Below are 10,586 nucleotides of genomic sequence, written 5' to 3' on the forward strand. Positions count from 1 at the left end.
AGACAGGGAGAAAAACAGTGAGAGAAAGAGAGAGACAGAGAGACATTGTTATTCAGACAGTCAGACAGTCCATGGTTTCTCTGTGAAATATTAGTTAACTGTCCCTTGTCTGAACTGGTCTTTCTTTCCACATGTAAGTTATACCTCTCTCTCTCTCTCTCTCTCTCTCTCTCTCTCAACTCTCTGTCTCCCTCTCTCTCTCTCTGTCCCACTCTCTCAACTCTCTCCCCTTCTCTCCCTTGTCTACAACTCCCTCTCCCCTTTTCTCTTCTCTCTCCCTATCTCCCCCCCCCTCCTGTCTCTCCCCCTCTCTTACCCCCCCCCCCCCCATGCTCTCCTCTCCTCAGGTATAGCGTCGTACCAGTGTGTGTTGTCCCCGGTAACATGGAACTCTAGAGGGCCGGACCTCAGTAACTGTACCTCCCCCTGGGTCAGCCAGATAGCACAGAAGGTCTGTCACACGCACACACAAACACACACTCAGACACACACAACTTAAAACAACTGAACATAACTTGAACATTACCCCCCCCCGTAGATAAAGAGTGGGGAGAATGCAGCCAACATCGCCGGTGAGCTGGTGAACCTGACGAGGGGGCGGGTCTACGCCGGTGATGTCAGCATGTCAGTCAAACTCCTGGAGCAGTTATTGGACATCCTGGACTCCCAGCTACAGGCCCTGCGTCCCGCCAACAAGGAGTCCGCCGCGCGGAACTACAACAAGGTACACGGTGTGACCTCACGGCAGGTCAGGGGTCGCCATGCGGGGGGGGTCATGTCCTGAATACACACACACTCCGATATGGTACCAGACAAACGCTTGGACACGCCCATTCACTTGAATGTTTGAAGGTTGGAGTTAAGGTCAGGGGGAAAAAGTATTGGGCATAAAAATATTTATATTGTACAGCAACAATGTCACACTTCCCCATTCACATGAACAGGTAAGTGTGTCCAAACGTTGGACTGTTTTTGTCTCCTAATGTGCGTTTTTGTCTCGCAGTTGCAGAAGAGGGAACGCACTTGCAGAGCGTATGTCCAGGTAAAGAACAACTCTATGTTGTGTTTCCAGCCTGTCTGGTCACTCACAGGGAACCCTGTAACTACGGAGACTGGAAGAAGCTGTTATTTCTGATCATTATCGATACTCAACATGTCTGGATCTGAGATCAACCATGTTAGCGTGAGGTTAAAATATAGATTTCCTTTTTCACCATTTAGAAACTTTTGTATATGATGGATGTGTGGTTGTTTAATTGAGTACATTACATGTTGATTATCTGTGGTTGTCTTTTGCTGGTTCAGTCAGTAGTTGATATCCTGTTCTCTATTAGGCAGTGGTACAGGTAGTTGATGATCTGTTCTCTATTAGGCAGTGGTACAGGTAGTTGATAACCTGTTCTCTATTAGGCAGTGGTACAGGTAGTTGATAACCTGTTCTCTATTAGGCAGTGGTACAGGTAGTTGATAACCTGTTCTCTATTAGGCAGTGGTACAGGTAGTTGATAACCTGTTCTCTATTAGGCAGTGGTACAGGTAGTTGATGATCTGTTCTCTATTAGGCAGTGGTACAGGTAGTTGATAACCTGTTCTCTATTAGGCAGTGGTACAGGTAGTTGATAACCTGTTCTCTATTAGGCAGTGGTACAGGTAGTTGATAACCTGTTCTCTATTAGGCAGTGGTACAGGTAGTTGATAACCTGTTCTCTATTAGGCAGTGGTACAGGTAGTTGATAACCTGTTGGGTCCTGAAGCTCTCGTCTCCTGGGCTGATATGAGCACCACTGACCAATCACGCTCAGCCTCGTTGCTATTGGACGCCATGGAGAAAGGGGCCTTCCTATTGGCCAACAACCTTTATGAGGGGCGTTTCAGCGACAGAGCTCCCAATGTTGGTAAGTTTAGCTAGAGTCTGAGTGTGTTTTTTGTCTTAACAATCAGTTGCATCTTAAATATAAAAAAACTCTCTTTCATGTGTCTGCTGTGTGTGTTGTGTGTAATGTGTGTGTAGATTTGGAGGTGTATGTGTTGAACACAGAGGCGGTTCTGCAGGATGTGACGTTCCCTCATTCTTATGACAGTGACAGTGTTCTCCAGCTCACCACTGCTGCCCTCCTACAGTACAGCAGTAATGGTCAGTCACACACCCACACCCACACAGACACAGACACACACACACACACACACATACATGCACGCACACACATACATACACACACACACACACACACATGCATACATTCATACATACACATACACAAACACACACATACACTCACACACACACACACACACATACACACACACACACACACATACACACACACTCATCCATACACACACACACACACACACACACACATACACTCACACACACACCCTCATCCATACACACACACACTCTCACACACACACACACACACACACATACCAATTTTATATGGAGGAAAGGGGACACGTTTGATGGCTTTAACAGGTCTCTCCCCCTCTCTCCCCCTCTCTCCCCCTCTCTCTCCCTCTTTAGGCCAGGTAAAGATGGTTCTGACTCTGTATAAGAACCTGGGGTCCTTCCTGACCACTCACAACTCCTCGCTGAGGTTGGATGCCGGGCTAACGAGCGGCGGGGGGCGGAGCTTGGCGGTCAACTCTCACGTGATCTCGGCCTCTGTCAACACCGGTTCCAGTCGAGTGTTTCTTTCTGAACCTGTGGTGTTCACCCTGCGACACCTGCAGGTGTGTGTGTGTGTGTGTGTGTGTATGTCTGTGTGTGTGTGTTTCTGTGTGTGTGTGTCTGTGGGTGGAGGTGTTTCTATCAGTGGGTAGGTTTTATAATCGGTAGATTATAATGCAACTGTTCAGAAATCAGACAGTATTGTGACGACGACGATGAATGATGATACGTTCTCATCTCATTCTGGCCGTGTGTCGGCCGTGCTCTGCGTCTTTCCTCAGCTTGAGAACCACTTCAGCCCCAACTGTTCCTTCTGGAACGCTACGGGGGCGGGGTCGGGGGCGGGGTCGGGGGCGGCGGTCGGCCATTGGTCCTCCCAGGGGTGCCGGCTGATACAAACGAATCACACACACACCACATGCGCCTGCAACCACCTGTCGGCCTACGCTGTCCTGATGACCTACCAGCTACCTCATGTAAGTGGCACACACACGCACGCACACAAACACACACGCACAAACACCCACATGCACGCACACACACACAAGCACACGCCAATGCATAGAAAGGTTCAAACAAACCAAGTTCAAAAGACAGGTGACGTGGCTCATGAAGTTACACAGGTGTAAATAGGTCATTACTTGTGGTGAGGTAAAACAGCAAGATGTAGCTTCTTGTAGTTGTGTGTGTGTGTGTGTGTGTGAGCATGAAGGTTCATTCCAAGCGGAGAAACACACGATACGCGACGAGAACATATCCAATGTTCACATCCCCTCAAAAAACAAGGGAACCCGCCCAAAGCAAATGTTCCACTTCTCAAACACGCCAGGAGGCTAACGCAAACTCATGCTAAGATAACTAGCGTATTAAACCGAATGGGCTCATCAGCTCCAGGTGCCTCCCGTTGTCGTTGTGCCAACACGGCAGGAGTGCGATCCGGCTCAGCTATTCTGGGTAGCTGCCAAGCATCACAGTAAGATATTTGTGAAAGGTGAATTGAGAAAAAAAACACTTTTTTTTTTTTTTTTCTTCAAAGTACCTGCAACAGTATTGACTGCTTTTAAAGCCTTCACGTAGCATTTCTCAGGATTTACAACAGTATTGACAGTATTTATAGCCGTCCTATCTGTGTTTATAAGTTACCCTGAGGGCAGTACGGTCTTCCTATTGCCTGTTCCACAGTCACACACGCTCAACCGTCCTGTCAAAGACTGGGTTAACAACTAGGTCCCTTTAATACCTCCTGCCCATCTGTTCCCCTTTACCTCGTCGCCCCTCTCCCCCCGCTCCCCCTCTCTCCTCTTTACCGCCTCCCCATCTCTCCTCCTTTCCTGCAGTCTGCGGGTGGCATGGAGGAGGTGCTGGTCTACCTGGTGTTCTGGGTGGGAATTGCGGTTGCCTTGTTGTGCCTGGCAGGGTGCATTACCTTGCTGTGCTGCCAGGGGGCGACGCACTCCCACCACAGCGCCATCCACCGGAACCTGTGGACCAGCCTCTTCGTCACCGAGCTCCTCTTCCTCGTCGGCGTGGACAAGACTCAGTACACAGTGAGTAGAATCTCCCGCCCTTAGCGCCTCTTCTTCGTCGGTGGCGTTTCGGTGTAACCCAGCAGCGGAAACGATCGAGTCGCTCGCTCGCTCGGCCGCCTGAAATGTCACTCAACTTCAGAAGTATGGAGGTATTTATTTTGACGCTTCTTAGGTGGATTCACCCTGTCGTCCTCCTTTCTTCTCCCCCTCTCCTCCTCTGTTGTTCACCCCCTCTCCTCTCTTCTCCCCCACTCCTCCTCTGTTGTTCACTCCCTCTCCTCTTTCCTCCTCCTCTTCACCTCTTCTCCTCTCCAGGTGGTGTGTCCGATCTTCGCAGGCCTGCTCCACTTCTCGCTGCTCTCCGTGTTCTGCTGGTTATGCCTGGAGGCGGTGGAACTCTACCTCCTGCAGGGGGAGGTGTTTGAGGGTCGGAACTCCAGGAGGAAGTACCTTTATCTGTGCGGCTACTTCCTGCCGGGAGTCGTGGTAGCCGTGTCTGCCGCTGTTGACTACAGAGGTTACAGCTCGCAAACTGCGTAAGTGGCAGTGTGTGTGTGTGTGTGTTTGTGTGTGTGTGTGTTTGTGTGTGTTTTTGTTTGTGTGTGTGTGTGTGTGTTTGTGTGTGTGTGTTTATTTGTGTGTGTGTGTTTGTGTGTTTGTTTGTATGTGTGTGTGTGTTTATTTGTGTGTGTGCGTGTGTTTGTGTGTTTGTTTGTGTTTGTGTGTGTGTGTATACACCACTGCACATAAGGAAAAAGGCTATCTTCGCCAAAAGGGTTATGGGTTATGAATAATATTCAGGTTAGTAAAACCTAAAATGCGTGTGTGTGTGTTTGTGTGTGTGTTTGTGTGTGTGTGTGTGTGTGTGTGTAGGTGCTGGCTGCGGATGGACAACTACTTCATCTGGAGTTTCCTTGGTCCCGTATCTGGCATTATTCTGGTGAGACCCTGTTCTCACACGCACTCACACACACCTGTGACCTCTCACCTGTGTCACATGACCTCTGACCTGTTACCCCCAGATAAACCTGGTTGTCTTGGTGATGACCCTTCACAAGATGGTACACAGCTCCTCCGCCCTCAAACCCGACTCCAGTCGCCAGGACAACCTCAGGTGAGCACCAGGCCTTGGGGTGTCATTAGGGGCTTGATTGATTCTTGGTTTTTGTAGTTTTTTTTGGGGGGGGAGGGGCAGGGAGTGACATCGAGGGGGTCGGAACAAGGAGCACAGGGAGCTAGTAGGATAATTAGCAGCCGTGTTTTGACATTAGTGACAGATAGACTGTTAAATTGTCATTCTGGTTTATAATCTGAGATGATTACAGTAATATTGAAAGATTGTTACTTTGATAACAACATTATTAATCCTCCCTCGTCCTCTCCTCTCCACACTTCCTCCATTCCAGAGCATGGACAGTGGGTTCTCTCACTCTCCTCTTCCTCCTGGTGATCACCTGGTCCCTGGGGCTTGTCTTCCTCACCTCTCCCTCGCTCCTCCTCTCCTACCTCTTCTCCTCCCTCAACACGGCCCAGGCCCTACTCATCACCATCCTGCACTGTACCCTGACCAGGAAGGTAGGTGGTGTTGGGGACTGTAGTCTTTTTGGTGCTAGGTGGTGTTGGGGACTGTAGTCTTAAAGGTGGTAGGTGGTGTTGGGGACTGTAGTCTTTAAGGTGGTAGGTGGTGTTGGGGACTGTAGTCTTAAAGGTGCTAGGTGGTGTTTGGAATGTAGTCTTAAAGGTGCTAGGTGGTCCTAAACACAAAGTCTATGGTAGAGAGAGAAAGATAGAGAGAGAAAAAGAGAGACATAGAGAGGAACCAAGAGAAAGGGAAGAGAGTATAGTTACCACAACCAGTACAGGAAAGGGAAGGAACAGTGACCCAGTCTTTCTCTTACAACCATCAGTTGACTATCAGAACTCAAACTGGGCTGTCTGACCAATCACGTAACTTTCCTGTCAGACATTCACCCTGAGTCAGACTTCACTGACCCACTAAGGTGACAGAATGGGGACACATTCTATTCAGGGGGGGTGGTCACTCCACCTCTTCAGGTGTAAATACATTGCGTGTGTGAGTTCTTTATTGTGTGTGTGTGTGTGTGTTCTTTATCGTGAGTGTGTGTTCCTGACCGTTTGTGTGTGTGTGTGTGTTACAGGGCCGTAAGGACTACGGTAAATGCATGCGTCACTCCCAGTGCTGTGGTTGTTCATCTGCCACCAGCTCACCAGGCTCAGTGAAGGGCGCCGCCCTGCGGGCCAACAACCGCTACTGCAGCAACAACCAGGCACGCAGGGCTACGGCTAACAGACAGGTACACACACACACACAGAGACACAGACACACACACAAACATGCTTGGGGCGTCGACCGAGATCTGCAATGCTGCCAATATCCTCCTCCCGGAGCCTGAGGGGTCTACACACACACACACACACACACACACACGCACACGCTCACACACACCGGATTCTTACTTCCTCTTTTTCTAAAAAGCCAAACGCCTGTGTGTGTGTGTGTGTGTGTTTGTGTTGCAGAGTCGCATCAGGAGAATGTGGAACGACACAGTACGTCGCCAGACAGAGTCCTCCTTCATAGCTGCCGATGTTAATAACACCCCCCCGCTCAACAGAGGTGAGGCCTCTCCCCCCTCATCTCTAATTCTCTCCCCCTCATCTCATGTTCTCCACCCTCATCTCATGTTCTCCCCCCTTGTCTCTAATTCTCTCCCCCTCATCTCATGTTCTCCCCCCTTGTCTCTAATTCTCTCCCCCTCATCTCATGTTCTCCCCCCTTGTCTCTAATTCTCCCCCCTCATCTCATGTTCTCCCCCCTCATCTCTAATTCTCCCCCCCATCTCATGTTCTCCCCCCTCATCTCTAATTCTGTCCCCCTCATCTCATGTTCTCCCCCCTCACCTCAAATTATCTCCCCCTCATCTGAAGTTCTCCCCCCTTGTCTCGAATTCTCTCCCCCTCATCTCATCTTCCCACTGTCGTTTCTAATTCTCTCCCCCTCATCTCATGTTCTCCCCACTCGTCTTTAATTCTCTCCCCCTCATCTCAAATTCTCCCCCCTGGTCTCTAATTCTCTCCCCCTCATCTCCAGTTATCCCCCTCATCTCTAATTCTCTCCCCATCATTTCAAGTTCACTCCCACATGTCTTGTGTTCACTCCTCCACTTTTTTTCTACCTCCTCTTTATTATCTAAACACTTTGGCTTTTCTACCACCTCTGTTCTTCCCCCTTCTCCTCGCTGTTCTGGGGAATCATTTAAATCTGGGTTCTCCTTCCTCCTAGCTGTTCTGGGGAATAATTTAAATCTGGGTTCTCCCTATCTCCTAGCTGGTCTGGGGAATCATTTAGCTGGTCTGGGGAATCAGTTAATCCTGTGTTCTCCCTCCTCTTAGCTGGTCTGGGGAATCATTTAATCCTGTGTACTCCCTCCTAGCTTGTCTTAGGAATCATTTAGCTGGTCTGGGGAATCATTTAATTCTATATTCTCCCTCCTCCCTGCTGGTCTGGGGAATAATTTAATCCTGTGTACTCCCTCCTAGCTGGTCTGGGGAATCATTTAGCTGGTCTGGGGAATCATTTAATCCTGTGTTCTCCCTCCTCCTAGCTGGTCTGGGGAATCATTTAGCTGGTCTGGGGAATCATTTAATCCTGTGTTCTCCCTCCTCCTAGCTGGTCTGGGGAATCATTTAATCCTGTGTTCTCCCTCCTCCTAGCTGGTTTTAGGAATCATTTAGCTGGTCTGGGGAATCATTTAATCCTGTGTTCTCCCTCCTCCTAGCTGGTCTGGGGAATCATTTCCTGACTAACCCGGTGTTGCAGACCCACCCTGGAGTGTCTCCTTATAACACTCTGCTGGCCCAGGGTTACAGCCAGCCCTCCCCGAGCCTGTTCACCTCAACTGGTACATCCATCTGTCTGTCTATCTATCTATCTATCTGTCTGCCCGTCTGCCTGTCTGCCCGTCTTCCCGTCTGCCTGCCTGTCTGGCTGTGTGTCTGTGTGTCTGACTGTCTGTCTGCATGTCCGTCTGTCTGTCTGCCTGTCTGTGTGTCTGCCTGTCTGTCTGTGTGTCTGTCTGTCTGTGTGTCTGACTGTCTGTCTGCCTGTCAATCTGTCTGTCTGCCTGTCTGTGTGTCTGCCTGTCCTTCTGTCTGTCTTTCTGCCTGCCTGTCTGCCTGCCTGTCTGTGTGTCTGCCTGTCTGGCTGTCTGTGTGTCTATCTTCTTTTCTGTCTGTCTGTCTCTCCGTCCGTCTGTCTTTCTGTCTGTGTGTCTGCCTGCCTGTCTGTCTGCCTGTCTGCCTCTCTGTGTGTCTGTCTGTCTGCCTGTCTGTCTTCCTTTTTGTCTGTCTGTCTGTCTCTCCGTCCGTCTGTCTGTCTGTCTTTCTGTCTGTCTGTCTGTCTCTCCGTCCATCTGTCTGTCTTTCTGTCCGTCTGTCAAATCTGTATTTATGTCAGCTACTTTTTTTAAGTCAGTCTACAGTCCGTCCGACTGTCTGTCTTTTATTTTCTTCTGTCTATTTCCCCTTTCCTTTCCTCTACTCCCCTGACCTGTGACCTCCCGTGACCTGTGCTGCCCTGTCTTCCTGACCTTCAGGGACCTTCCGAGACATACAGAGTATGACTTCCTCGCTTTTTCCTTTGTCTGCATCCTGTGTGTCCTGCGTTGTCTTCTGTTTAATTTTAAACCTGTTTTTTTATGTCTGACTGGAATGTTGAGGGGAAACCAATCTTACAGCAGGAATAATATACACTGAATAATTACAATTAACAATGATAACACTTCTCCCTTCACCTCCTCCACCTCTTTCCATATCCTCCCCATCATCCTTCTCCTGTTCCTTTCCACCCCCACCCCCCCCACGCCTCCTCCTCCACTCCTCCTCTTTACTTCCCCAATCCGCACTTCCCCTCCGGGCCACCAGAGGGCGCCGTCCTGTCAAAGAGCCAGGATATGGATGGCGTGTGTCTGAACGGAGGCTACAGCGCGAACAGCTTCACCCTGCAGGGTCTGGGCGGGGCCGGGCTGCGGTCCGGAGTTGGGGGCAGCACAGACCTGCTCCGGGAGGGAGGGGGAGGGGGGGAGATAGTTTCCCCCGCGCTGCTCACCCCCCATGCAGGGCTTGGACCGGCGGGGGAGACCCACGGTGGCGATATGCGGAGGAACGCGTCGGACGCGGCGGTTCTGGAGAACATGATCATCTCGGAGCTGGTGCAGAGCAACCTGAGGCCTGCGGCCGGGGCCCCGGAGCGCTATGGGAGCCTGGCCCGGCCCCTGGACCGCCAGGCACTCCTCCACGGAACACTGACACGCCCACAGGGCCCGGACGGCTGGACCGTGGCCCGGGTGGCGACACATGCGCCGGAGCCGACGCAGGGAAACGCGCAGGCGCGCGGCCCGGACAGCTGGGCTCACACGGCGCCGGAGCCGACGCAGGCACACCCACGACCAGAAGAGACCGCCAACCGGGCCCAGCTGCAGCTGCAGCCAGGGGGCGGAACCCTCTCTCGTAGGCTCCTCCTTCAGGAGCAACAGACGCACCCCCATTCGACACTGGGCCGCCCTCAGCACGGCAGCACGTTGTCACGGCAACAGCAGGGCGGGGGCGGGACACTGTCACGTCACCGGGGCGGTGGAGGTGCGGCTGATGCAGAGCGGGCCGGGGAACGGGAGAGGGACCGGTACCGGGACAGGCCTCTACCTCCTCCTCCTCCGCCTCCCCCTCTGGAGACGGAGCCACTGTATAAAGCTCTGGAGGCGCCGCTATTGTATGACCCCCGGGACGGCGGGAGGGAGGGCTGGAAAGAGAGAGGAGTGGAGAGAGGAGTGGAGGGGTGGAAAGAGAGGGGAGTAGAGAGAGGAGTGGAGGGGTGGAAGGAGAGAGGAGTGGAGGGGTGGAAGGAGAGAGGAGTGGAGGGGTGGAAGGAGAGAGGAGTGGAGGGGTGGAAAGACAGAGGAGTAGAGAGAGGAGTGGAGAGAGGAGTGGAGGGGTGGAAGGACAGAGGAGTAGAGAGAGGAGTGGAGAGAGGAGTGGAGGGGTGGAAAGACAGAGGAGTAGAGAGAGGAGTGGAGGGGTGGAAGGAGAGAGGAGTGGAGGGGTGGAAGGAGAGAGGAGTAGAGAGAGGAGTGGAGGGGTGGAAGGATTGTGGGATGGAGCGAGGGAAAGATGATTCTCCTTTTGACCAAAGAGACAGATTAATGGAGGGGTGGAAGGAGAGAGGGATGATGAGAGGGGTGGGAGACTGGAAGGAGAGAGGGATGGAGACAGAGAAGGAGGAGCAGTTTCTCTTAGACCAGAGATCTGCAGGGATGGAGGGATGGAATGAGAGAGGGACAGAAAGAGGCAAGGGGAGAGTTAAGGAGGAGCCC

The 10,586-nt window shown here is 51.7% G+C and overlaps 1 protein-coding gene across 1 annotated transcript in view; it reads left to right on the forward strand.

Annotated features, from left to right (window-relative positions):
• LOC105031604 (adhesion G protein-coupled receptor L1) overlaps positions 1 to 10,073 on the forward strand; it is a gene marked incomplete at its 3' end in the record, with an annotated part of 37,799 nt that extends 27,726 nt beyond the window's left edge. The window contains exons 12-28 of the mRNA XM_029122329.2: positions 348 to 451; positions 539 to 724; positions 1,004 to 1,042; positions 1,715 to 1,895; positions 2,012 to 2,134; positions 2,525 to 2,733; positions 2,953 to 3,147; positions 4,009 to 4,218; positions 4,516 to 4,736; positions 5,074 to 5,140; positions 5,223 to 5,314; positions 5,607 to 5,775; positions 6,360 to 6,515; positions 6,739 to 6,835; positions 7,998 to 8,120; positions 8,814 to 8,834; positions 9,142 to 10,073. Coding sequence (XP_028978162.2) covers positions 348 to 451; positions 539 to 724; positions 1,004 to 1,042; positions 1,715 to 1,895; positions 2,012 to 2,134; positions 2,525 to 2,733; positions 2,953 to 3,147; positions 4,009 to 4,218; positions 4,516 to 4,736; positions 5,074 to 5,140; positions 5,223 to 5,314; positions 5,607 to 5,775; positions 6,360 to 6,515; positions 6,739 to 6,835; positions 7,998 to 8,120; positions 8,814 to 8,834; positions 9,142 to 10,073 — 3,125 coding nt within the window. The remainder of the gene's footprint in view (positions 1 to 347; positions 452 to 538; positions 725 to 1,003; positions 1,043 to 1,714; positions 1,896 to 2,011; positions 2,135 to 2,524; positions 2,734 to 2,952; positions 3,148 to 4,008; positions 4,219 to 4,515; positions 4,737 to 5,073; positions 5,141 to 5,222; positions 5,315 to 5,606; positions 5,776 to 6,359; positions 6,516 to 6,738; positions 6,836 to 7,997; positions 8,121 to 8,813; positions 8,835 to 9,141) is intronic.
• Positions 10,074 to 10,586: the final 513 nt, after the last annotated feature.

This window comes from Esox lucius, chromosome 9 (assembly GCF_011004845.1).
Source record: "Esox lucius isolate fEsoLuc1 chromosome 9, fEsoLuc1.pri, whole genome shotgun sequence".
NCBI classification, from domain to species: Eukaryota; Metazoa; Chordata; class Actinopteri; order Esociformes; family Esocidae; genus Esox; species Esox lucius.